The sequence below is a fragment of the Clinocottus analis genome, unplaced genomic scaffold (assembly GCF_023055335.1).
Source record: "Clinocottus analis isolate CAN_PGR_092001 unplaced genomic scaffold, fCliAna1.0.p SCAF_9, whole genome shotgun sequence".
NCBI lineage: Eukaryota > Metazoa > Chordata > Actinopteri > Perciformes > Cottidae > Clinocottus > Clinocottus analis.
In genome coordinates this window covers 17,437,902-17,465,813 of record NW_027176251.1, presented here as the reverse complement: position 1 = coordinate 17,465,813, position 27,912 = coordinate 17,437,902, and the positions used below count along the sequence as shown (strand labels likewise).

The following is a 27,912-nucleotide window of genomic DNA, read 5'->3' as shown; positions in this document are numbered from 1 at the left end:
AAACAGTCATGCATACTAAGCACTATCTGAAGCACTTGCATCCTAAAAAAAGTCTCGCAAATTCATGCATGAAAAAGCACTACAAACCAGTCAGACTCAGACACACTCTGTAGTTTTATTTAACCAAAAAAAAAGAAGAAATAAAAAGGCCAAGGGAAATGAAAATCTCCACATGCGAGGAAGTTTCTGTCGAGTAGTCCAGAGTTTACCCAGCGTTAAACATCCCCCCCATCTAGCGCCCCCCGTGTGGTAATGCTAAACACACACGTCGGCGGATATTCAACCAATTACAGTGATACCTCTCAGAAAGGCGTGTGTGCAGCTACAGCGCGCCTCGGGGAGGGGGAGGGGGGGCGTTGCAGAACAAACATATTCAGAGAGCTAAAGAAAGACGCGATGGGTGTCAAGTCCCCCCGGGAGATGGGGGGTGAGGGGGTGAGGGCAGAGACACCAGTTTTGCAAGTCGGCTTTATATTGAGCAACAGCCCCTTCTGAATTATGTTGGACTTGTTAGAGTGAAATAGTACCAAAAAAAGATGTCATTGTGAGCAGACACAAATTCCGCTGAAATGTAGACAAAATGGTTGCAAGTGAATTATCTTATTAAGGGCATTCTCTGAGCGCCCCATCCCACGTATGCCGCACAAAACTAGAACTGAATATGGTGACATCTTCCTCAGATGATGAGAACAGCGATTGCATTTTGCCCTATTTTAGATTATATAACTAACAACCATGAAGTTCCCTCATAAAGCCTCTTAGTGTAGCGGATCAGCGGCTACATTTGCATCAAGACGATGCGGCATAGGAGTACAGTGATTTGTCTAATCTCTTGTTGCATATTTCATCATCATAATCACACATTGTGAGAAGAAAATGTGTGTGCTTGTGTGTGTGCGTGTGTGTGTGTGTGTGTGTGAGGAGGGGGGGGGGCAGTGGGTGACGTGTTTTCTACACACACACACACACACACACACACACACACACACACACACACACACACACACATAGGTGATGCATAATGCCTGCATCAGCAATCTACCTAGAAAATGAAGGCATTTGGAAGAAGAAGAAGAAAAAGAAAGGCGGACAATGTTTACACACAGCACTTTGATTGCCATTTAATTTTACATCACTCAGGGCCCGGAACTCACAGAGAGGCTGATGATGGACTTTCATCATCAGTATCAGCGATCTGAGTGTCATTCATGTTTTTTTGTGAGACTTGTCTGAAGACTTTGAATAAACCCCTGGAGGAGCGAGATAAAAAAAAAATCCTCCTTTTTTTTCCCAGAGAGAGAATTGCCATGATGCACGTCCAAAATTTTCTTGATTACAAGACGAAAGAGGAGGAGGAAAGGGAAAAAATAAAGAAATAAAAACCTTGAATGAAAGCCCCGCGCTGAAAGTTTCCACTTTGCTGATATAACAGTCAAGTGTGTCTATAAGTCTACTTAAAACGCTTTAGGTATCAGTGGAGACAGCTGCGACACCCTCGTCTTATGATTCTGTCGAGACAGTACACTATCAAAACCTTTCATACCGCTCCCGAGCTACATTTCCGGTGACAAAAGCTTTGCGAAAAGCCTCCTGAAGGATTCATCTATATCCTAATATTTCCAATCCAATTTAACTGGAGCAGCCGGAGTGGTCTGAGCGCTAGTTTACCAATCTTTGCTTTCCAAGACTCTGTGTGCTGAAGGCTTGAGGGGTTCAATCAATGGCGCTTTGATCTCGGCTGGAACCATAATTATTTAACATTGTTACAAGGATTTCTCTAATCCATCCTACCATTAAATCCCTTTTACACCCTCATCTTCTGCAGCCTAATCTGCATCTGGGTGCTACGTTTGTCTCCCTCTTTCGTTTCGGCGCGCCCCTCCTTCCTTGACGACACCCCTGACTTTTATAATGGACTCGTGTTCCACAGTTAGAAAAAAATAACACCTTGTTTACCGACAGCAACCTGGGCTAGACTGCGCTCGAGTGGACTGTGCAAGAATTGAAAAAGTACCCCCCCCCGCCCCCCCCCTATATTTTGCACTAATGTTTGGGTGAGTTTGTTTTTTTTATTTCCGTCGGGGACAATTTTTGAAAAAAGCTCCTCTGACAGAAATGCAAGAAAAATGTGAACAGCCTCTCCCCTCTCTCCCTCCAGAAAGAGAAGTTTCTTCAGATGAACCGAGGGAATTACAAAGTTCAGGTGCCTGATCCTCGAAAGGTTTTAAATCCCATCTGTTCATTTCGCTGATCACTTTGACTCCCGACAAAAAGGGGCCCCACTGTCCTTTTTTTCCGCAAATATTTGCGTGCCTGGGTGTTTCACCGTGATATAAATAGCTGCGCGTGACACCGCAAACATTTGTTGAGGCACCTGCCACAGCATCGTGGACCATCTGGCCCTCCAATCCTCCTAGCATGACATATGTGCATTAATACCTGAAATGGTTATTGTCTTTTTTTTGGGAGACTGGAAGAAGACAGCCACAGGCCCTTCTAGGTTGGCTGGAGTCAAAAAATGAGACTCAAGAGTTTTTACATCTGAGTGAAGCTGCATTTTCAGCATGTTTGATCTCTTGAAAAGACGGGGTGGGGGGAGGGGGGGAGGCTCTTTGCCTGTGCTCCGTCTGTGCCTGACCGTCAGGTAGATTCTCAGATGGCCGCTTCCTTCAGCTGACCCCTGCCTCTCGGTCCTGGCCGATGCCCAGCTGGCTCCGGGGGCTGAGCAAGCTGGGCCACGCCAATGATCACATGGCTCATGTTACCTCTCTGCCACACTGAACCTCATCCTCCTGGTCTGCCTGCTGCATGCCTTATTTCACTTTTTATTTGCTGAAATCTCTTGATTTCGATTCGAAGATTTACTTGGATTTAGCAGTGTAAGTGAATGGTTCAACCAGTGGGGGATTTATAATGGCAAGGCCTTTGCTGCACACTGACAGCTGCAGTAGAATAAGATCAGTCTATACAGTTTGGGCTTTCAACAACAAAAAAATACATTATGTTTATTGCTGGAAAGCAATGGTGGTTTATGTAATTTATTTATATGTAACATAAAAGAAAGAGAGATTCGTTGAAAGTTGAAAATATCACGCATGAAAGTTGTTTTAGATGCCGTCTGTAATGTTCTCTCTGCATTGAAAGAGAGAGAAAGAGATATTTTAGTAAGTACAGGTTGATCACCTGAAACACCTTATCCTACATTTCCCACAATGCAACTCAATGCCACCCTGCCTGTTTAACGAGGTTATAGGTTACATTGACTCTCACTACTTTAACACAAGTTCCTTAGTGTATTTTTACTTCTTTATGTACGTCTTTAAAATCGGTAATTTATTATTATTTATTTATTTCACTTGAGTCCTGTTTATCACACGTATTGCGCATGGTTATTTTTCGAGTTGTGTCCGTCACAGAGTGAATACAGCGGTCACAATAAACTGTGTGAGGGTGGAACAGTAGAAAGGAGACAAATCTGCAGCTGCAGCCGAGAAGGAACTGCAAGTGTGTCCACGGCCGCAGGAGGGCCGAGCTTCAGCGAGGAGAAACTGAAAATGCAAATTATACTTAAACGATAAACGGGCCACCGAGTTCACAGGCCGCGTATATGGTGTGAATATAATCAGAATTATTGTACCAAGTTGTAGTGAAACAAAATTGTTGCAACCACCAATGTGTGGTCGCCCCACCCAGCGAGCACGCTAAGGGGGTCGTGACTGTGCTCGTGACCTGCGCGGTTAGGGAATGCTGGACCTGGCTAGCATGCTAATAGCTGACATGCTACTGATAGAGGTCCCTTGAGAGGAACTTTTACCTTTGTGTGAGGACTTTTTTGCTGTTTGAGACTGTTAAGACCCAATATAAATTGAAACAGCCGACAGATATTGGGTTATACATGGACGGAGTGGCGGGCTGGACTGGTTTAACTATTCTGGGACGGGGAGGCATAGACGTCAAGACGGCTGGACTGTCAAGACGAGCTAATGAGTTGCATGCACACGCAACGCCATGCGTAATACTATGTGCTCGTGTCTGCAGCAGACATGTGGGAGTTTATATCGTTTATATGACCACCACGTTTGCTTCGTTGATTGCTTTGTGCTACTGGTGATTCTAGGAGAAGTTTAAGGTGCCATATTGTCGATAATTTTTGTTTTATTGTCTGAGTTTGGTCTCTGTTGTGGTTGATGCTTGTGAGGCTACACTGAGGAAGGCAGGGGCATTTCATTTTAATTGATAAACTGCAGATTTTCCTTCTGTTGGTTTGGACATAAGGAGTCTGGTTGCTGATTTTATAGGTTGACATTTAATGCTGTCTCTTTTGTAGCCCAACATATGTTCTTTATGATACCTATTGTATCATATTTTCTTTATTATTTGAAGTTCCTTTAAAGAGCCAAAATGTGGCTGTAATGAGTAAACAGAACCCTTTTTGATAATGTTTCATTATTTATTCAAGGTCAAACAAGCTGTATTGTATTGTTTTGTATGTATACATGCTATGTTATAGTGAATTCAAGGTTGAGGCTTTAAAACCAATGCATTGCTCACCAGCTATACATATTATTCCCAAATTAATTCCATCACTGGTGGACAACACAATGTGTGCAGTTTCTGTGGTTTAAAGCTACTGAAACAACCAGTATCTCGCAGACTGAAATTTCTGAGCAGAAGCGGCAGCGATCATAATTACAGCAGCTCATAACGAACCCTGGATTTTCCTGACTTTCATAAGGGGGTGTAGTTTACACGAGCACGCATTTAGATAAGGCTGAGAACAAGTTCATTAGCGGAGTTAGCTAGCTAACAGACACCACTCCCAATTAGCCTGGAGGAGAGCGGGTGGGAGAGAACGAGAGAGACAGAGTCAGATTCCTATCAGCGGCAGTCCGTGAAAAATGAATAGAATAGCATGACGCGCTATCGCCCAAATCAGCGGCTGATTGCGAAGCGCCCGTGACGAGAAATGAACACGAGACAGAAGATCAGTGCGCAGATTTGCTTAAGGACATACTTGTAGAGCGACGAGGGGAAGAGAAAAGGGAACTGGCTGGGTGTTCCACATCAGAGACCCAGCACTCTGCGCAGCAGCTATATCAGATTAATAGTGAGTCATTCTGTTCGCTTCTCTGCCGTTACAGAGAGACAATCGGAGAACACGGGGCAATCGCGGACAGCACTTGACATGAGTTACGGAAGTGGAGATGAAATGCTGGGACAAGAAAGAAGACGTAGAAGAAAAAAAAAGTTCAATTAAAGGATGTAGATTGTAAAGGCTTTTGTTGTTACTCAGCAAAAGGGAAAATGGCGTGGAGGTGCTTGAATAGAATCACCAAAGCAGGTGGGCATGTTCCGAGTTAGCCCACCTCATTAAAAGGCTTCACTTCCCCCTTTTTTATTTTTTTTCATGTAACGGCCATTACACATCCTATTCAGATGCACAGGCACAGTGATTAAAAATTATCTGTCGGAGATGGTAATCACACCTGCTTAAACTTAAGCCAAAGAATAACAAAGAACTTTTGAATGCGGAACTATCTGAGCATTTACAAAGAGATTAAAGGGGAGACAGTCTCAAACTAAATAAATTTGCTTTTAATCGCTCTGAACAGGAAGTCATGTCATTTCAAATGTCCCTATCTGATTGTCTGATTCCCCCCTCTCTTTATTCAAATTACAACATGCCCATCTGACTTTTCCGGCACAATGGGAAAAATTAAAAAGGGAAATGACCTTTCATGGCCGCCATGATGGGAGAGTGAATGGCATTATTATGCACCAAGATTAATTTCTGCCCACTCTACACTGCCCATTGAGAAAACAGAGTGAAGGGAGGAGGGGGGAGCGCAAGTGCCTCGGTGAAAATCATCACATCATTGAAATGTCGACAGGGTTACATCCGTGGTTACATGTTGATTACGAACAGAATTCGTGTGCTTTTCCTTTGACCAACTCGGCTTGATTGCACACGGATATATATTACCGTGTTTCTTTAACTTGGATGCAGCCATGTGCTCAGTTGCCCATTTTTCAGCTCGGAGATAAGGACACGGCGCTGGAGTCTTTAAACTGGATGCCACTCGATAACTCTGAACCACTCAGGCTGTGGTTTAGTAAAACATGAAATGGGCACCATGTCTCACATCGCCTCCTCGGCAGTTCAGCCGTCCTCGCTAGCTGTGTGAGCGAGAGACACTTCACTCCCGTACAAACTCTCGCCCTCCGCCGCCTGTCCAGCAGTGTGTTTCTGAGCCTCTAATTCTCATTCTGATGGCTAAGTAGAAGGGTGGAGGATAATTACAGTCAGTCATACATCGAGTCATGCTACATCCATCCCTCTTTTTTTTCAAAGCGTCGTTTTTAAGCTCAGCGTTTTCTCTCCCAAAAGGGCCCCTTTTTTCCGCATGTGATGCCTTCTTTTTGTCACGGCCCCCATAGTTTAGAGCTGACCCCCTCAGCCCTGTCCCCTGACTGATCACAGTGATGGTTTATTACTGTCGTCCTAGCGTTCTTATCTTTAGCCAGCAATGCTCATTTCCTTCCCCAGATTTAAATGCAAATGTGAAATTTAATGATAAATGCATTATCTGATAGGTGCGATAACACTGATTCACTGTCAGTATAAAATACACACCCCGGGGGGCTCCGAGCCAGCAAGCACAACTTGCCCAAATCCACTTTTTTATCCCTCTCTCTCCCTTATTTTCTCCCCCGCTTTTCTCTCTCTTTTCTTTTTTTTTCTTTTTACAAACGCATGTACCTGCAATAAATTCTTGAGGTCATTTTATGCATTAAACGGAATCCTATTTTGTGTGTTCAGCAGTGTGGGTGCAGGCTTTTGCTGAGCAGTAATTGCTGTGAAACTATCTTGTTCAATGTATTATCCATCACTTTGATGAAGTTTCTTTTAGTAAAAGGGCAACACAAGATACAAACGAAAGAGAAAAGTGTTGTAAACTCTTCAGAAACGCTACATCTGTCTTTTGAGCGAAATTTGTTTTGTTAATTTATTGAACTGTTAACTAAATGGTGGGTGGGCATTCAGTTAAAGTGGCTTGCTATGTGGCCTGCAGACTACTGACTCACTCGTCCATCGATGGTTGCTATGGAGGACATAATGCTTTTTTTACTTTTCAACCAGAAATGTCCATAAATGCTCATTTATGGACACTTTAGGTATTGAATAGGCATTTACTGTTCAATGCCCAAATCAATACTGCACTTTACCTCAAACTAGGCACCATGCATAGCAAATTGGTCACTACTGTTCAAAGTTATCTCACCTATACCTACTTGTCATACTCTGTCATAGGCAGAAGCAGCCTAAGTTAATGTGGTAACACGTGGTTGTAGCACACGGTTGTAACACGTGGTTGTAAAACATGGTTGTAACAGGCGGTTGTAAAACACGGTTGTAACACGGTTGTAACACGTGGTTATCGCGCATCTGTAGCTAATGTTGTAAAGCGTGTTTAACATTGTAACACATAGTTAACATTGTGTTTGGGTTACGGTAACTTAGTCATCATGTCACATGACTCACTGACGTAGAATGCATGAATGCCGGTCCCTTTGGTCAAAGTCCTGTGTTTATATATCCCAGCCACCACAAGCTTCTCCCGCCCTCAGCTGACTTTCTTCCTCGTAATGCTTCCGTTGCTCTAAGCGTCTAATATTGAATAGGCCCACTGTACACGACCCCCTGGAAATAAGCCCAAAGTGACTCTCTAGGAAAGTGATATAAAGACTTCTCTTACTTGGACCATCCCAGTCATCGGGTCCCACGGTGTTATGCCTGGTCTTCTCGCCCTGCCCATCCATCTCCGACTCTCCTGCTTCTCGGTTGCCATCTTCTTCTCCTGCAGGGCAGAAAAAGAAAAATCTTATGAAGTCATAAAAGGCACACAAGACAAAGTGGTAGAAGCACTCAATCCAAATCTAATGCTCTGACTCCTAGTTAACTGAAGCACTGCATTATAGACTGCGCTGCCCTTACAAAGTGTTTAGGACTTTTGATTTTATCCCCATCATTTTGTTTTATAACCCTTTCCTCTAATATTTAAGTGTCACAATCTGAAGTCATGTGAGCCTTTGTCCTGGTGTGCGCCTGCGTATATATAGTTTGTTATATGTCTGTTTTGCAGTGAGATCACCAGGTCCAGCTGCATACTTTTATGTAAAAAGGAACTCCCATGTGTGCTTGCAGGAACAGGAGGAAGCCCCGTGGAACAGGAAGGAAAGCAATGTGTGGGAGAGAGGTGGCTATTTATTACCGTTTGATCTATTGTGGAGCGAGCGAGAATGTGTGTTTATAGGATGTAGGGCTGATTTACAGTTTCGGGGCTCACACAGACCACGCTAAGGGATATTTGGGTATCTCTCTCCAGGATGTAAGCGCTAAAAGACCTTGTTATACAGACTCCGCCTCCCAAGTGTGCAGCGAGCAACACTGACTGGGGCAGTCTAAGATGCACTCACTGTACACAAAAAAAACCAAAATCTTTTTTTGCATGTCTACAGTAAGCACAGTTTGTACTCAAAGTTTATGGGCACATAAATCAGGGCTCAGTAGGTGAACCCCCTGGTGCGGTGCTCCGGTTAAATCCACTGTGGCTGACACAGTGGTCGTCTCTCCAAACTCGGCCGAGTGAGAGCAAATCTGCTCGAGGCGCGTAGCGGTGGTTGATAGTTTGTGGAGGAACACTTCTCCCACTTTTGTCACCATATCGTTTTCTTCCCTTTGATGTTTCAACCCCCCCAATAGTGAACGGTCAAGGACAGGCCTGGATTACTACAATGGATTACTACACTTGACACACTCGACAACGAGAGAAAAAAAGTGTAGACTGTAGATTTAAATGTCAATATGACAAGGACAATAGATTGTAATGATTTAGCTCGTACAGCATGTGCATATCATAAAACTCCTACTAAATGTGATGGGGCATCCATATATGTTGTTTACTATATTTGTATCTGATCACCCCCTCCAGCTTCCAAAAAGCATTTCAGAGTGTTAGTTATCACACTTTCAGTGACAACTGCCACAGGACACACTACTTCACTCCATCGCCATCCGTCCTCAGTTAGGTTAATCTCCAGATCACACACACACACACACGCACACACACACACGCACACACACACAAACACTGCTTGTTTAGCTTCTTTTTTGGACATGGCTCACTTCAAAGAAGGTAGCAAACATTGCCAAAAGGATGTCAGCTTTCTGCCTCACGCTGAAAGAGGAGACGTATACGAAGGGGGAAAAAAAAATTATACTGAAGGGAAGTGTGCAGAAAATGTCCTACTTACAGTACATGAGGTCATTATGACCCAGTTTTGCTTATGCAAGTGTCTGCTTGGGCTGGCGATCGCCCCCCTCTCCCCGCCTCATTCCCTTTCCCCAGTACATTATCAGGAAGCCTCAACTAAATTCCCCCATTATTTATTGTTAGGCCCAGAGAACCTCTCTAGCATACCAGGCTCATATTATGATGAGGATAACAAAGGCGCATATCAACAGTTCCTTCCAATGGAGCGGAGTTAAAAAAAAAAAAAAATAAGAAAAAAAAGCTGCCGAGATAACATTAAAGGCACTACCTTGATCTCAGGCGAACATGTTAAGCCCTGTAACGAAACGTATTGGAAGTGTTTAATTACAGCCCGGGAAATGAAGCTACAAGATGATTCCTTAATTAAGCAGTGATTAAGGATTTTCTGCCTTCTATCTAGCACAGTTTGCAGTGCATTTTAAACACAATCGCCTCGGCAACCTCACAGGGAACAATGTCACAGGGCTTTGATGAAGTTTTCCTGCACAAATGTCACACGGCAGAGGAAGAAGTGCTGGAGCAGCACTCCTTTTGCTTACAGCACGGTTTGATAAAACTTGCAATACGGATGGAATGTGGAAACTCATTTTTTTTAATGGTTTTCTAAACGACGTAGGAGATCTGACCTTTCTGACAGAGAAACAGATTGATTGAGGTGCTCCATTTCATTTGCAGAGGTCCACGGTAAGTAATAGAGATTCGGCCTTGTTTCATCATTTGAATTGAAACCCTCTGCCGTCTTATCAAGGGAGACAGATTGTCAATGATCATCCTCTACATTATCACCTGGATCATAATTTACATCTGGCTTAGGCTCCTTTTCCTTGCGCAATCAAATGGAGATACTTAAGGTTGAGTGAGAGAAGGCTGAATGAAACAGAAGGGATGGGGGGAGGGGCGGGGGGGGGGGGGGCAGCCTGCTGGGCAAAGGGTTGGCGGGCATGCAAGAGGAGCCAGTGAGCTGTTAAAATCAGCCCTATCGCCGCTCTATCAAAGGACAGCTCTCTAGCCAAATCACAGTGGCACGCAGCGCGCTGCGCGTCCGGGTCAATAAGCTTATAGGCGATTTACACAAACAATTCCTGGAGCAAGGTAGCAACAAAGTCATATTGGCTTTTTCCTCCCCCCTTTTTAGCATTGTCTCTGCCAAGGAAGCCCTTGAAAATGTCAATCTCTCGCGTGTGACTTTAAGGAGCTCAGAGCACTCTAATCCTGACCACTGAGTCCAGAGACAGGTCGCAATTCCTGCAAAATGGAGTATAAGTATTTTTTAAGTCTTCATATGAGATTGCACAGTTTTCTATGTGTTACTAACCCGCTGCCACTTTCCTAAACCCATCCCAATCTTAGTAGTGTTTGAGCTCGGCAGTGATTTTCAGAATGTAATTTTACGAGGATGGGGGGAGAGGAGGCGAGGTGGGGGAGGGGGTGCTCGCTCACACCCACCATCACCAGTGGTAGTGCTAGTCTGTTGATATTGCATATTTGCTTGTTGATGCAGATTACGCTGCAACAGATAAAGTCCATCCAGGAAGCAACCTTATTCACCAAAGTCAAGCATAGCTGTAAGACTTCCCTGCTATCTGAAAAATAGGTTTGGATTGTGTGCAATTTGTGGCAGGCAGAGGCACTCCAATGGAGGGAGGCTATTAGTGAAATGCCTTGCCACTGTCTCTTTAAATGCCAATAAATTCCCATCATTACAGAATCTGGCAGTTTTCCTCCCTGTCTGCAGCCCGGGTCTTTATCTCGCTCTGCCTCAGTCTCTGAGCATGTAGATCTGGCCCAGTTAGATTGTCATACTTAACAAACATTAATGATTAATTTCCTCCACTGAGTCAAATGGGGCTAAAGGGATGACGCGATTCATCTTATCGCGCTGCAAATTAGCATTTCCCCATATTCTCCAGCATCGACTGTGCATTAAAATTCCACATTTGCCACTCTGGGCACCGGCAGCTGTGGCGAAAGCACCAAGGAGATCTTCCTCCCGTGTTGCTGGGGATTCTGATTGCCTCTGTGTTGCACAAAGAGTGGCATAATTAATTCTGCCACTTTCCGTTGGTTACTGTACGCCTCTGACTGCCGCAAGTCAAATTGCTCACTGAGAGGTTATTCGACGGGTCAAGGTGGGTTTGTTGTTCGCCGTGTTAAGCACCGCGCGTGCGTTCCCCAGCTCTCATGCTTCACTTCCACTGTGATAAAATGCTCCCGCCGACATTATCATTTTTTTAATTTTCACTTTAGGAGCGCGCAATATGTTTACAATAGTTGGATACATAAACTCTCACAACAGCATCAAAAACAAGCAGTTTGAGCAGAAAAATCATGTTGTTTTACCTCGCATAAAAGCGTCTTACATCGAGGAAATTAGATACATGAAATGACATGTAAATCTAGCGTCGGAGCTAACTAAGGAAGTCATTTGTCATCAGACAACGCTTGGAGCGCACAAAGGGAACAGCTTGTGGCAACACCCTGCTGAACTTCACAGATAGCCAACAATAAAAGACGGGGTGAAGCAGCAAGGTGAAATTTCACAATTTCAGTAAAAAAAAGAGAAAAGATGCCACTCAGTATATAAAAAAGGTATCTTTCTTACAATTATGGACCCGGGGGTGTCAGTGGAGTATAAATCTTTACTGTGGAATCGCCTGTGGACTCTTCACAAGCAGAGCTCCATAAATGTGAAATTGTATGGAGCAGGAGAAGTTGTTTGAGGTTAGGTCCTGTTTCAATCACGAGGAAAAGCCAAGGTTATTTCTTTTGATATGGGGCCTTTTTCCCCCCCTCAAAGAGCTCTCAATACATAGGCAAATACCCTCTAATACATGTATATTAAACACAATTCCTTCTCTCTCCTGCATAGTATACCTTTCAGTTGAGTGTCCCTGACATTTAGTCCGGAATAGTATTATCATTAAATAATCAATAAATTAGTATAATCAACCTAAACACACATTGACTAAATTCCAAATGCAAAGCATTGATATAGCATTAAACAACTATTTGCCTTGTAAACACATAGTGGAGTGATGTCAACCTTAGTAGCTGCTGGCTAAGCTAGTTGCCGGTTAAGCCGTCGCCATGTTGAGAGCTGTGCAGAGACAGTCTTCTTCAGTAGCACATGCACACACCAAACTCCGTTTTTATTCCTGTCTATATTCTGAAGGTTTGTACACGGGATTGTTCATACATCATTCATAGTCTTATAAATACTTGTATTCTTAAAACATGGTGAAAACAGTATTTTCTGATTTATCACATATTAAAGACGTATGCCACGAGTGATGAAGGTAGTGAGCAGACAGTAGTTTCTGTTGAGGGTCATGGGCCGAAAAGGTTGGGAACCACTGATCAAGATAATAAAGCAGGGGCCTTGGAGGTAAATGTATCGTATGTCAAAAAACATTACACTCGATTGGTGAGATTTCACATGTATGTTGCAAATTTAAGGCTAACCAGCTTTTATGCGAAACCACCAGCATCCTTTCAAACCACATCCATGAAAGCACCAAAGACCATTGAGGGCCATGACACCATTAACTAAACGGGTTACGGGGTCAACCATCGCCCAATTTAGAGGTTCCCAAGCCTCAGACCAAGATGGGACGCCAAGGTGCTCCACGCACTTATCTGGGGAGTCCCTTTTCTGCAAGGCTAAGGCAAATGGCTGAGTCTTTGGTGGCATTCAACTTCTTGACCTTTGCGCCTTTAAGCGGCTTTGCTACTTCACCGCACTCTGATCAAAGTTAATAAGTGCTTCATATGTTAATGAAAATTGGTACTCCTCTTTGTGTTCCTACAGCTTTTTAATACCTATTATAGACTGAAACTTTTAATGGAGGTTTTAGGTCCCCCTGACAAGCCCATTTCAGAGAGTGACTACACAGATACAAGGCTAAGCTAAGACCAGAGAGTCACTGCTCAGTGGAGGAACCTTACACGGGAGACCTTATTCTCCGGAAAGCAGCAGAAGATAAAGGCCATGGGATGAGTGGCTGCTTTAAAACCCACGTTCAAGTCCGCGCAGGGCTAATTACCGCACACCATCACATTTGAGAGGGTTTAGTTAATCAAGGGGGCTCTCTCTTTTTTTTCCTCCTATAGTCGAGGAATAACACACTTAAAACCATTTAATGCCGCCAGGATTGCGTCCTGTTTAATTCACGGCGCTTTCACATAACTGGGGTAAATTTAAGCCACTCCGACATTAGTTTTAAATAGATCTAATGAAGGGAGGGATCATGGGGAAAATGACTACACCTGATGATCGCACACAACTTGCCAACGAGGAAAAAAAAAAGAAAAGAAATTTGGATAGTACATCACTTAGGTCTTAGGAGGCAATGGGAGACTTAGCTTCTGTAAGCTTCGATAGCAAAGTAATAGAATAGAATCTGACTAGTAAGGCTTGTGTATGACAAGGAACAGATTACCAGTCCCCTCCAAAAAAGTAGTATTTGACATTTGGGATTGCTATTTAGTGTTGACTTTGTTCATAAACATGGAAAGGAGATTTGAGTCCCAGTTCCTGACATGGTTTTAACCAAAACAATGGAAATATCAAACGGCTCTGACAAGGTTCTTTGAAGATTTTCACAAGTTGTACTTTTTTTTCGTCTCCCCCTTCCTTTTCTAGCAGTAGCCACTAGTGTGTACTCCAACATCTATTTCATAGCTACTGGGTTATTACAAGACCATACGTTCCACTTTGAAGTTTGTGTAAGGACACATTACGACGAAGACAAAGGGTAGAGCCAACGAAGCGTCGCCGGTAATTGCAATTTCCGAACAATTGTGCCGTTCAACTTTTCCCGGAGAACAAAAGGAAAGCGTTATTGATACGATTACCAGGGCATAGCCTACCTTGAAACATGAAAGATTTGTTTTTCTCCAATAATGTAATCCCACGAGGCACATCAGTTTAGAAGTGTGAAGAAATAATTCTAAACAATTTCCCCTTTGAAAGGAGAAAGAGGAGGCAGGCATTCAAAGCATCGGCCCTTCATTAAAAAGTCAAATTTATGGCATCCGTGCGCCAGTAAGAGTGGGGGTGTGGGGACACCTGGGGTAGTGGAAACCATGAGACCGGAGGGGGGTGGTGGTTGGAAGAGGTGGGGGTGGGGGAGCCGTGGGACAGGGGGAGGGAGGCGGGACATGTCTGTCATCTTCACACTGTAACCTGGAGCAGACCACAAATTAGCTCCTGTGATGGCAATGTGTGACCGAGAATGAAACAAACACAAAGAAGCAGTCTAATTGAATCAGAGTTCAAAGGGGGCTCGTGCGCACTTGGCGGCGCCGAGGCGCTTTCATAGTGCTGGACCTCCGAGCGGCAGCAGGTGCAGCCGAGCGCTCGCAAGGCCTCAGCGGCGGCACAAAGAGGCGAGTGCCGTCGCACTCGCTGCGACACACACCTTTCGCAAGGCGCCGTCACAAAGAGAGAGCCGGCGTCGGTGCCGGTGCCATCTCCCGCTCCCAGATCAAACCCCTGCTCTTGAGTTGTTTTCTGGGAATCAAATATCAGAATGGATGGCTTCAACTCTCGGCAGCGATGCGGGAGAAAGCGTTGCCGTTGAAGTCCTGCCAGGTCCGATTTGAGCACGTTGAGGAATTTTTGTTAGAAACCATTAGCAGGAGTTTAAGTTATTTTTGATGCTCGGCAGAAGGGCGGCTCAACACATTGTCACACATGTAAAAGAGAAATTAACGAGTAGTGAATCCCCCTCCCCTCTCCCCCCCACCCTCCCTCACACACACACCTTTGCTGCAGAAGTACTCCATGTCTTCACAGCTCATGTTCTCTGCCTCGAACTCGGCGGAGAAGTTCTCCTCCGCTGAGAACTCGTCTTTGGCCAAGAGCTCGTTCTCCTCGGAGACACACTCCTCCTCCTCTTCCTCCAGGCCATCCTCCAAAGGACCTGAGGGAACACACACACACACACACACACACACACATAAATACACACACATACACACAAGGGATATGTTCAGCAGTTTCATCACATCCTTCAGGCTCTCTCTTCTACTTGGTTCTTTTGTTGAGATACCGCAAAAGGAGATGCAACTCAAAGAGCAGCACAGCACTGCGCCGTCTATATGGAGCATATAGTCGGTGTCTGAACATGAAGCATGTTCAGACACACGGAATAGACAAAGATAAGGCCATGTCAATAAAGAATATTATTTTGCCATAATATTGCACAAAGGTCCTTCCATTATAGCTATTGAAAAAGCCCTTCAAGATTGAGAAGAAACACGCTGACTTGCAGCCAAGGTGAGCGCTGATGTTAATCCGCTACACCTGCAAAACAAAACCTCACACAAATGCAGGGAGGGGAAAAAGCAAAAGAAGAAAAGTTCCCTTCCAGACTTTTCATACAGGCATCAGCATGGGAGGAGGAAAGAAAATACTTTTATTAATTTGTTAGCCTTATCACAGGGTACAATGTTGATTTTCCATTTACATTCCGTGCCTCCGGGTAATACACCAGTGCAATCTTAAAGGAGACACTTTTCCGTGTGATTAATGTTTTCCCCCCTCTGTGCAATATTATTTCTTTAAATCTAAATGATTCCGGAGTTTTGCTCGTAGCTGTACATCTCTCTTCACCATTTGCATATTACCACTATTGCTTCAATCAAGGGCGCTGATGGAATTACTGTACTGCTACCTGGGATTGTATTAGTTCTGAAAAACATCTCATCCGGCATTTGAATGTTATTAAGATAATGTGCATCCGCCGTACTTCTCCTCCCCGCCAGAACACGCGTGCACATGAATTATCGCGGGGACAAGTTGAAGGTTAGTATATTTATGTTTTGAAATAATAACCTGCATCAATTTCTTAATATATCTTTTTTTTTTAAAACAATAATCTACTGGAGGTGCGCTTTTTAAAAGAATGCTGAAATCAAAAGCGCTGCCAGATGTGGATGTTGTCTTGCCTGTCACACATGCGCTTCGCTTGCAGCCTCTCGTGCATCACTCCGGAGCTCAAACGGAGCGTGCCGCTATCCTCTCGACACCTTCCAACGTGTTTGTTCTATTGTGGCGCGAGCAAGGCCCCCCTCAGCAGTAATAAAGCAATAATTTCAGTTCAGAAAGTGGGCCTCTCCTGTTTCTCTTTCTTCCCCTCGCACAGAGTCTCATAAAAGACCCCCCCGATGTCCGCAAAACGGCTTGCTCTTTTCATTAGTCTTATAAATTACCCCTTTGTAGCAGGCACCACATCTGCAGGAAGCCCCGGACATGAAAAGAATTAGCGCACAGATCTACTAATAGACACTGCGGAGGCAAAAAAAAAAGGAGTGGCGTTTTTCAAATTAGGATACAGTTTTATGATCTTATCCGGTGCCTTCTGCTGATTTCGCCGAGGAGCGAAGCGAGGCGTGAAGTGACTCCATGAGGCGACCATCGCTCAAGATGATGCCGGGAGATAAATATCGCAGCATCAAGGGGAGATTGTATGACTGGCGTTAAAAAAAATAAATAAAGAAGCTGCTGCCAAGGCAATTGAGGACGATGCGAGGAGAAATGCTTTTCTATACACACACACACACACACACACACATAGACACATACATACACACACACACACACACACATAGACACATACATACACACACACGCACACACACACACACACACACACACACACACACACATACACACACACACACACACACACACACACACTCTGTACACATTCCATTACACAGCTGAATAAGAACTGTGTGTACAACTAAACGATTCTTCCTCTGTTGCCGGCAAATACAGCAGCGCCATTGCACCGCAGAAAATAGACCTACAGTGTCGTGCGATAATAAGGGTAAAGGGAGATTAAAGATAAACTTCATGGTCAATAAGACACAAAGATTAGGGAGATAAGATGAGATAGAATTGAGGTTTAATAGACTCGGAATAAGGGCATCTCACTTCCCCACTCTAGCAGATAGTAACTAAATGGAGCTTTTTCAAAGCGATAGAGACACCGGAGGCCTTGCTGAATATGGAAAAATGAAACACTCCAACCCAGTCTGAGGCATTAAAGGAGGGGGGTGGGGGGGTCGGATGGCTACTTCTCGGGCACGGCGTAGATTAACAAAGTTTGTGAGCATTCTCACATGTTTCGTTTATTATACAGTATTCATTGCATGGAGAGACCTGAAATTATTTCAGAGACAGCAATGATAAGAATAATGACTTTCTAAACGACCAGCACCACACTCCTAACTCATTTTCTGATAGTGGCGTCCCCCCCCGCTATATTTAGTTGTGTACTGTTTAAAATCCTGTCACATTCGCCGTGTGACCCGCGCGCCGCTCTCGCGGTGCATTTCTATTGGGGTCTGCTGACAAACCGGGGCCCCGATGGAATGTGTGCGGCCTCACCCTCTTATCAGGGCCTCACTCTGGAGTTCAGATGGCCAATGACACCGCGGGCGGAGCGTTGGCGTTTCAGAGCCGCCCGGAAAAAAAAAGAGTAAAGCCCGCCTTCAAACTGTTGCGCTCATTAAAAAAGACTAAGTCTGTATAAAGTGGGGAGTTTGGCATGAGAGGGGATTAAGGATTAAGGATTCAAGCACACAGTGTTTTGGAAACTTTGGAATCTTTTGGTAGTCTTGTCACTCATTGCATCTGTCTTGTCTCTGTGATATCATCTATACAAACCCTGCTTTGCACCATGTGGGCGTCTTAATCTAAACTGTTTACAAAAGAAAAGCCAAGTCACCATTGATGGCAGCTGTTTTCAAGTTTGAAACACGAATCTAAGATTTTTAAAACATCATCAAACGAACATACACACAGTTACATTACTAAAAACCTCCTCTGAACAAAATGATTGAGAACATTGATTGATCAAGAAATTGTCCCTGAGGCGGCAGAAAATGTTAGCGTCTCAAATAAAACATTTTGCTGGACCTTTGGATGAAGATGTAACCTTGAACATCCCTGAACAGACATCGTCCGATACCGAGTACCGATCCGATCCCAGTGTTTCACTATCACGCTATATATGCCTTAGTGTGTGGCAGTGACTGGGATTATTGTTTAATATGTGAGGTAACACCAGGCTTGACTTAAACATTGCTTTCATAACTTTGAACAACAAAATGTAACACATAATAAATACATAGATATAAATGGACTGAATGATATATTATTATAATAACTCCGACAGAGGCAACTTGTTAAAGCGTTTACAGGAATTACAATTTATGGGTAAACCTTTTTTAATATAGCAACAAGTTCCAGTATACAATGTATATATTATACATAAATACTAATACTAATCTTTTCATAGAATTTAATTGAATAGATCGGCTTCATTCTCATGAGCAACCAATCCAGCTATTTAGGCAGTATCGGCCTGATATTGGTATGAATGCATCCGTATCCGAGGCAGTCCCATGATAAGTGTAAAAGGCTTATTCATTATGAACACATATTTACTCTCAATGTTTCTGTTACATAAATGGTATGTTTCAAATATAACTTTGCTCTTTCCTCCTCTTCAAGTTCTGGATATGTAAGTATATTCGGATTTCCATAACATGACGAGACTTTGCCTCGTTCTAAGGTGTCACAAGGGATGAGGGTTGAAAACCACTTATCTAAACAACGAATCACTTGATCACAGAAAGTAATCATGAGATAAATAAATAAAGCCATCATTAGCCGCTGGCCCACAATGCTCATCGTCCCCCAAGTGTTGATTCACGGTCATCACTTTGTCGAGAAAAGGGCTGGGTTTGCTCACCCTCCGCCCCGAGCTGTATCATCCGCATTCATCGGACTCTTCCTCTGCCGACCGGAGAGTAAAAATCTCAGCTCCCTGTTCAAACAGTCGTGCAGCCAGGAGCAGCCAATGCTAATAGAGACATTGGTGGCTGAATGCGAGGCCTGATCACAGTGGCTCTTTTGTTCGTGGCGTGGCCTCTGTCTGATAGGGATCGGCCATGCGGAGTGGAGCTCCGGAGAGGGATATGGTAATGCCCCCGCTGAGTCTATAAAATGGGGTGATACTCTGAGACCATATGATGGACAGAGGATTAATGAGTCACAGAAGGAGAGAGGACGAGGACAGAGGTGGTGGAATGAGCATATCTTACAGGAGAAAACTGGAGTACAAAACGGCCAAAAAACTGAAACAAAAAAGAGCTCTAAACAAATATGTGTGTATTGTTTCATGGTCACGTCCCCCCCCCCACACCCTCCGATGTGTGGAGCTTGTGGCCGGGCTGTGATAGCGATACCTCGCATTATCAGCGGGCTCCACAGTGCGATGCGTGGATCACAAACCCAGCCTCCTCTATAGCTCCCTAATTAGAGGTGAGGTAATTGAATCTGACAGAACAAAGCGGCAGATCTCTATAAGCATGGAAATCTTTTTTTTTTTTGCTCCCACCTATACAGTTTTTGCATCCAAAAGGTCCATTGAAAACGTGTCCAAGCTGGCCTGAGGGATAAAACGCAGCACCTGAGACTAAACATGAATGCATAATGCAGCCCGAAAAAGAAAAAAAATCCAACAGGGCCACACGGCTCAACCCTCTGCCAACTGCGCTCCCTGTGACTGGTCCTTTTGTGCCAACACTGATACTGGGGCCTTCCTCGCTTCCAGGGCAAAAACACACACACACACACACACACACACACACACACACACACACACACACACACACACACACACACACTGCAGGGCCCTTCAAACTTCTGCAGGGAGGAAGTGTAGACTTTGTCTCAGGTTGCAGGTAGCTGTGAGCCGAGGGCCAGGGAAAAGGCTTAGAATGCACGTTCATGCCGTGTGTTTACCTCCACAGCTGGAGATAAAACACACACGTGAAAATAGAAGAAAAATAAATAAATGTTGTCTCGTCTTGCGCGGAGGATTTGGAAGGCTGAGAGAGCGAGAAGGGGGGAGAGAGAGGAGAGAGGCGAGGAGAGACTGGGGGCCATCCTCTCTCCTCAGCTCTAATGACCTTTGGGAAGCAGAGGGCTCCCACAGCCTTGGAGGAGTCTTAGTGTATATGTTACAGGGCTCAAGCCTCTAATTTAATCCTTGATCACTGTAATGAAATAGATACCATATGCGCAACTCTTAATAGCTTAATATGCTACAGGAACCCTCAAAGGAATTTCTCCTTTCTAACATCTTTTTTTTTTTTTTCACACTGCGTACATGTTAACAAAAAAATAAAAGCCTTTTTCCAAGTTGTACACTGTGATCAAACTAAATGTGGAGCTAAAACCGTAGCACAAGTCAAAAGTAAATTACCGTTTGTATTTTGTCTGTGAGTGCGAGTGTGCATGTGTGTGTGCGTTTGTGTGTGTGAGTTTGTGTGTGTGTGTGTGTGTGTGTGTGTGTGTGTGTGTGTGTGTGTGTGTGTGTGTGTGCGTGTGCGTGTGTGCTGGGAGGAGTGCGGAGCAGCTTCAGTGGAGACTGATGTGTTCTCAGAGCCCGCAGCCTGTGACCAAGAATAAGCGATGGCATTGTTTAACTTGATTTTCCGGTTGCTAAGCAATGTAATTCTCGTGATTAGAAATGGCTGCCTTCCTAAATTCGGGCACTTACAATCAACAGTCAACAAAACGGCTTGAAAACTCAGTACCGAACGATCATCTGGAAATTTGCGGTTGAAAAGGAGGGTGGGGGTATGAGGGTGGCGTGGGGGGTGTAAATGTATTCACAACCTTGTAAAACACACACGCTCTTGAACGTGCACACTGTTCTGCGAGGCTGCAGCGCCGCAGAGATGACAAGGCGTCTAAAAGCAATCCGATGACGTCATGCGTCTCGATACTAAAGTTTACTTTACGCTTCTTGCAGTCAGACGGAGACGCACTCATTGGTTAGGGGGGAAAAATTGTGTTGCCCAGATGCAGAATAATGTCAGCTCTCTAAAACAAGGACCATTTCTGTTCGCGTTTCACAAAAACACAATCGCGGTCGCGCATCTTAGTCCAATCAGACACGACGTTGGATCCCAGCGTGTTCTGCAGAGTCGCTGGAAGTCCTGTGTTGTTGCGCCCGGCGTCTCTGTCTGGACCGTTGAAGGGGAATAACGCTCTCTCACTTCTTTATCCAACGAGTTGGAATTGGAACGGCATGAAAACATGCTGGCATTTGACTATGCCATTAAAATGCTGGAGGCACCTCTGAGCGTGCCCGAGGGCCTCAGCAGATGCCAGCCAGTTTCTCTGTGGAGTTAGCCGGGTTTCCTGCCGCACTCTCCGCTCGCCCATCTCTGGAGCTTTTGCGCAGACGCACGTCCAAGTGAACGCTGGTGCAACGTCCCGGGCCCGAAAAGTCACTCTTGTAGGGCCACAGATTCAAAATGCTTGTGAAAACGGGCGCTCTGCTGCGTTCAAGCGTCCTCCACTCTTTCCTGTAACATCTCCTCCAGCTGGGTGATTTATTAGTGTCATTTTACTACTTATAAGGAAATAAAAGTTAACCATGTGCCTGTACACCGGTCGTGACAGCTGAAACAAAGCGGGTAAAATATGTGCAGCCTTAATTACGGGTTTATAAGCAAGCTTTTTTTCCACCAGAACGTTCACTTTTAATGAAGCCATTGAGTGAGGCTTCTCCAGGGAGCTATCATGGTTAAGTGGGGGCATCCATCTTCAGCCATTGGCTCGTCTGCAGACAAGCAGAGGCTCCGTCTGCGGCTCGCTCACCTCATATTGGCTCACTTTATCTCCACTAAGTAAAGTCTTGTTGGACGGCACTAAAAGTGGACGAGGAAACTACTTTTCCTGCAGCGAGCTCTGAAGAGGACCAGAGATAGTTTTACACCCCGGCACTTTACCGTGTCTTCAGCGCCGCACAAGATGCCGCCGTTTAACCTGACTGAAAAAAATTTAAATTAAAATATTTCTAACAATCAGTGGCTGGCGAGTCTGTGGGGGCTGAAATAGCAACGTTGTGAACGCTGCCTCTGCAACAATTAGCTTTTCGTCGAGCGGCATTTGACAGAATTTAATTGGGGAGCCTTTTAGAAAAAGAAAAATGATTACTGTATCAAATAATGTAGATAAAACAATATTTTTCCATCAAGGAATTTCTATGAAATGGATATATCTAAGATGTCAATTTCATTCCATCATTATAAAGGATGGTGAAGGGGGAGGGGGGGGTCCTTTTGCAATAAATTCTTCATTAATTCAATTCTAATTTTCCTCTGGTTCCTATTTCTACTATTGATAGTTCCACTTCTTAATACCCCGGATAAGGGGGAGTGACTCAGTGGAGACTGCGGGCAGCAGATAGGATCTAAATATTACTAATGCCAAAAGAAGTGTGAAGTCTGATGAACAATTCAAAAGAACAATTCTTTGTGGATCAGCTCAATCTTTTCCACTTTTTAATTAAAAGTAAAGAAAATAGAAGTTAATTATCCTGTAAAGATTAGCTGGTGGGCATCTTTCTGTAAATTAGTTCTAATTAAAAGGAAATTGTCAAATGACATTCAAAGCACTGTCCTTTAAAACACACAGACCGAGATGGGCTTTCCCCCCTCCTCCCGCCCTCAGCCTCCCTCCTAATTCTTGATCTGGCCATGTGAAGCTTCTTGCTGGAAGATTAGGATTCAGCCAGTGCTTCAGACAGCACACACACACACACACACACACACACACACACACACACACACACACACACACACACACACACACACACACACACACACCCTGGGTAGCAGGCCTCTAGCACACTGTGAAATACTGCTGCATCAATGGGGAGCTCGTGGCTGCTGGAGATAAATACTCCTCATTGATAAATGATTGCACTGATTGCTGCTGGGAATCGTCAGGTTACATCAGGTTGATGTTCACTTTCTTATTTTTTTAAAAATAGGAAATATCTGATATGTTGTGGTTTATGTAGAAAACTGGCAGTTTTAGGGTTATCTAAATTTATATAATCTGGGTAAAAAAATAAAAAAGAGGAAAGAAAGTAGTTCTCGCAGCCCGAGATGATGACAATAAAAAAACAAAAAACAATTGTTTGACTAACTGAAAGACATTCATTTTCCTTTTAATTTGAGACGAGTAAAGGCGACAAATCTTCACATTTGAGAAGCTGCAACCAAAGATTGTTGGAAGTTGTTTTGCTTGAAAAACAAAATAGATTAATGTGTTAAACCAGCTTAGTTAATTTCTCATCAATCAATCAATCCACAAATTGTTTAACCTCCAACATTCTCGTCAGCCTCCATCACGTCAAAGCCTTCAGCTTGCATGACACTTTTCCCTGCCACCAAAACAAAAGAATCGCGACAAGCGCGCCGCACGAACACACACACACACACACACACACACACACACACACACACACACACACACACACACACACACACACACACACACACACACAGAGCACTTCACCAAACCTCCGCTCTTATCACTTCACAAATAAATGATGAATCAGACTGCCTCCTTTCTGTGTGCGTACTGTATGGCTTTCATCTGATTTCGTGCGGATTTCATCAGCCGTCTACGAGCTCGGCTGTTGCTCGTGTTGTTTCGAAACCAGATTCCTGCAGTTGTGGTCGCGACAGAAGAGAGCGAGGGAGAAAAACAGTGCTGAAGCCCCTCCATCTGCTCTGGCTAATGATGATGCGCTCGCTGGCCTGGAGCAGAACTGCGAGAGGGAGATTTACACCCCATAATACCCCTGAGTGTGTGTGTGTGTGTGTGTGTGTGTGTGTGTGTGTGTGTGTGTGTGTGTGTGGGAGGGGGGGGGCTGCACCTCGCTCCCAAAACGCCGTCACTCCATCACTTCCTATATGATGGCTGGCACAGCAGGTGACAATAGACCGGCAACAATGTGTTTTTGTGTCGCTGACAAGTGCCTTATTTGGTTGACATAACCTGCCTCGGTGTCTGAGGACTGGCTGCTAAACACACAAGGAAAAATGGATGACACCATGGAGACATTGTGTAGTTGTAACAATCACACGAGGCTATGCAAAAAAAATAAAATAAGAAAAACACACACACCCGGCAGTGTGTATGTGTGTGATAGGAGGTAAGCGAGAACACAGTGGTGAGTGAGGAGGAAGAGGTGGCTGTCTTTGCGATACACTAATTGGAATGATGGCAGGAGGGGGGAATCGAACATAGTGCCTTTTTTTTAAACTCCATTTGCACAATTATAAAGGTTTTATAAGTTGTAATTGCCCTTCAATTTGGGAGCTTTAGACTCGCTTTACAGCTCTGTGTGGGACTATCCCTGACATCCATCTCCCTAAAACAAGCGAGTTAAATGGTGGGAGGCAGAAAGAGAGACTTCGGGAAGAGAGAGAGAGAAAATCCTGAGGGGTGTAGAGAGCTCCACTTCTCAGGGATTGAGTGTTCACACACACGCAGTAAATGGAAGTGGCACGGCTCTGACCTTTTGAGCCGCGGCAAACGGGTAAAGGCGGCGGCGCTGTCAAAATATTGCCTCAGAAATGACAATCCACCTCGCCGGTCCCCTAGTCCTGACACGGCAGGCAAGTGGCGCGCTGCGACCCGCCTGATCCCGGCGCTACAAATGAGTGAGGGGGGGGGGGGGGGGGTGTCACACACGGCTTCTACTCTAAACATATTTATTATCGGCAACGTCCCACAGAGATAGCCGCTGCTGAATCTTAAAAAGGCAACAACAAAAAAAAAATTTGGAATTCCACGCCACTTCCTGTTTCCAAACCACAGATACTCAAGTCCGGGGAGAACAACTCAATCGTAAAAGAATATCTCTCACCCCCCCACTTCCAAAAAAAAAAAAAAAAAAAAAGGAATCACAAGCAAATTACAAGTGCTCTGAGAGGAAGAAGCTTGGGAGGAACAAAGACAGGCAGCCATAATTATATCTTGGCGTGTATAGCATGTCAATGGGCCACCTTTCGTTCTGGAGGGCATTCCCCCGGGCCTCTCAGGCATCAAAATGATGTCCAAATTATTTTGTGCTCTATTGCAGCATGGCGCGATTATCATATTTACCGGTGGTGCATTATGACAACACTGATGTTTACACCTGTCTCCGCGAGGAGGCAAGGTTTACACTCAGTAATTTAGCAAATGTACAGTATGCATATGAGCTTGTTGGCAGGGATTTAAATTAGGTCAGAAATGGAATACATCAATAGCAACCCATATGTGCATCTTTCCCTTTTCTTTTTTTCTCTCTCTCTCTCCCTCTCTCCCTCCCCTCCCCAGCCGTCTTTGCTCAGAAGCTTGGCGATGAAGCAGCTTGACGACTGCAGAAGTGTGATATGTGCAAATCACATTTGCAGATGAGCTTGAAACTCCCTTTTAATATTCAGATATCAGACATCCTGCACCGAAAAAGCCCGCTAAGACGCGATTCAGCGGGGTTGGAGGGACGGGGGTGAGGGGGGAGAAAAAAAGAAAAAAAAAAAGCAAGATCCGCGTCATTAAGGGAATCGTTAGAGGCTTGGTTTACATTTTACATATTTCACGAAAAATGTACAACCAAGTAAAAACATCACCAGTTATCTGCGATAACAATGCAAATTTTTTTGTCAGAGAGCGCATGAAGATTCTGTCAAAATCCAAAGTCGCTCAGGTCTTTTCTTTTCTCCCCCCACCCTCCCCCCATCTCTCTCTCTCTCTCTCTGGCTTAACACCCTCAGCTTATTGGCGCTTTGATTTTTTCCCTATTTTTTCCCTGAGAAGTCACACGGGCGTGTGGAGTCAAAGACGGTGAAAGGTATGTTTTTCGCCACGAGGCTGCGGGAACACGTGTCCCCTGCAGCCTGCCAATAGCTCATCAAACGCACGCGGGGGCCCCCGCGGATGGACGCGAGCCCGGCCGGCTTTTCGGGACGTCGGAACGGCATCCGCTCCTGCCGCCTCCTGTGCGCTTGCTCCAGTCAGAGCCACATTTTCTGTACATAAACACACCACCACAAAGGTTGCTTTTTTTGTTTTTGTTTTCCACATACCTGATCCTAAATGTGGCACTCTGACAGAAAAAAAAGGCCACTCGCTTTTACAGCCTCAACTTTTTCATTGGATGACAGAACGAGGCCCCCCCACCCCTCGCCTTCCCATACCTCATTCATTTCCCCGTGTCCTAGCCCGGCGCCAAATTTGTCTCTGTGCCATTTTAATTACAGCCAAGGCAATCTTTATGGTGGTATTCTGCGAGAACACCAATCTGCAAAAAAGGTGATAAGTAGAACCGCCACCCGGCTTTGGTATCAGTAATAAACAGACACTTAATTGAATAATTTGACCTAAGAGGCTGATCCCAGGAAGTAGCATGTTGGAAGAAAATTATTTTGAATATTGAAGACGGTTTCGGTGTTTCGCGTGACGCCTGCAGTTGGGGAGAACACACAGCGGATTTGGCTAGTTGCCTGCCAACTCGCCAACGTGGCGAGTCTTTACGAAACAGATAAGTGAGCCTTTGGTATCCTGGAAGCACTCAGATGTGTGTGTGTGTGTGTGTGTGTGTGTGTGTGTGTATGTATGTGTTTTTGGAGGGAGGGGGGGTTGGACAACACATGCATGCAGGCGTGTGCACGTGTCCGATATGTACGAGTGTGAAGTGTGCCCACTCGAGGTCCATCTCCAGCTTGCAGCCACATGGGCACATCCCCCAGCGTGCCCCCCCCCCCCCCCCCCCCACACACACACACACACAGACAGCAGCTTTCCACAGAGCCTTAGAGACAATGACTCGCGGCCCCTTCCTGTTTAAGGATAGCTGTCAGAGGATGATGGCTCCGATTCAACACTGCAGCAGGTTTGCACAGAGCTCCCTGATAAAACGGAGAAGAAAAAAAAGCGCCTCCACTCTCTCTGTCTCCCTCTCCCTCTCTCCATCACTCTCCCTCCACAGTTCAACACTGATTTGACTGCTGGCATAATTTTGCAGAGGCGACTATTTGCAGATGCAGCAGAGTTATCAATCCGAACAGACACACAATCCGGGTCCAATGTCACTTCTGCTCATTATGGTAATGGTTAATGCATGCAAATGAAAACATTCCGGCAATTTGATTTCTTTGAAGATAGTTTGCATATTGTCTTAGCCATAATGATGGCACACTTTCTCCCCAGCTCGGATTTATGCAAGGCTAGTTAGTTCATTTTTATCAGCTCCGAGTTCATTTCTAGGGCTACTGGAATGTGTTTTCGCCTTCCCCTCACCATTTAACTAATTAGGATTCAGGTACCATAAGCAGATTTTTCACGCTATTGGTGTTTTTCTTAATTAAGAAACAAATGAATTCTCCCCAGCAAAATAGATGGAACAACGGGATAGGGTGCCAGGGGCCAGATGCGGCGCTTCTTAATTAGAAGTCACTCCATTGTCTGAGGTTTTTTAATGAAGCTCCAATCTAAATGGATATCAAAAAAGCTTCTAGTCTAGAAAAAAATAAAACACACACACACACACACACACGCCGGCCATTTAAAATAATAAGGAAATAAAGATAATGAAAGACAAAAGATATGTACTGGCAGGCCCGGCTCACACCTCCAGTTCAGTGCGTGCAGTGCTCCCGTCACCTCTGGATGAGCCCTATTAAAGCAGCTCGATCCCCAGCC

General features: G+C 44.7%; 1 protein-coding gene across 2 annotated transcripts in view; it reads right to left on the bottom strand.

Moving 5' to 3' along the window:
- The window catches only part of zfpm2a (zinc finger protein, FOG family member 2a), a 119,598-nt gene that overhangs the window by 72,785 nt on the left and 18,901 nt on the right, over positions 1 to 27,912 (bottom strand). For both annotated transcript variants that reach the window (XM_068569324.1, XM_068569325.1), the window contains exons 2-3: positions 15,101 to 15,259; positions 7,758 to 7,859 (exon numbers count right to left, since the gene is read on the bottom strand). In XM_068569324.1, coding sequence (XP_068425425.1) covers positions 7,758 to 7,859; positions 15,101 to 15,259 — 261 coding nt within the window. The remainder of the gene's footprint in view (positions 1 to 7,757; positions 7,860 to 15,100; positions 15,260 to 27,912) is intronic.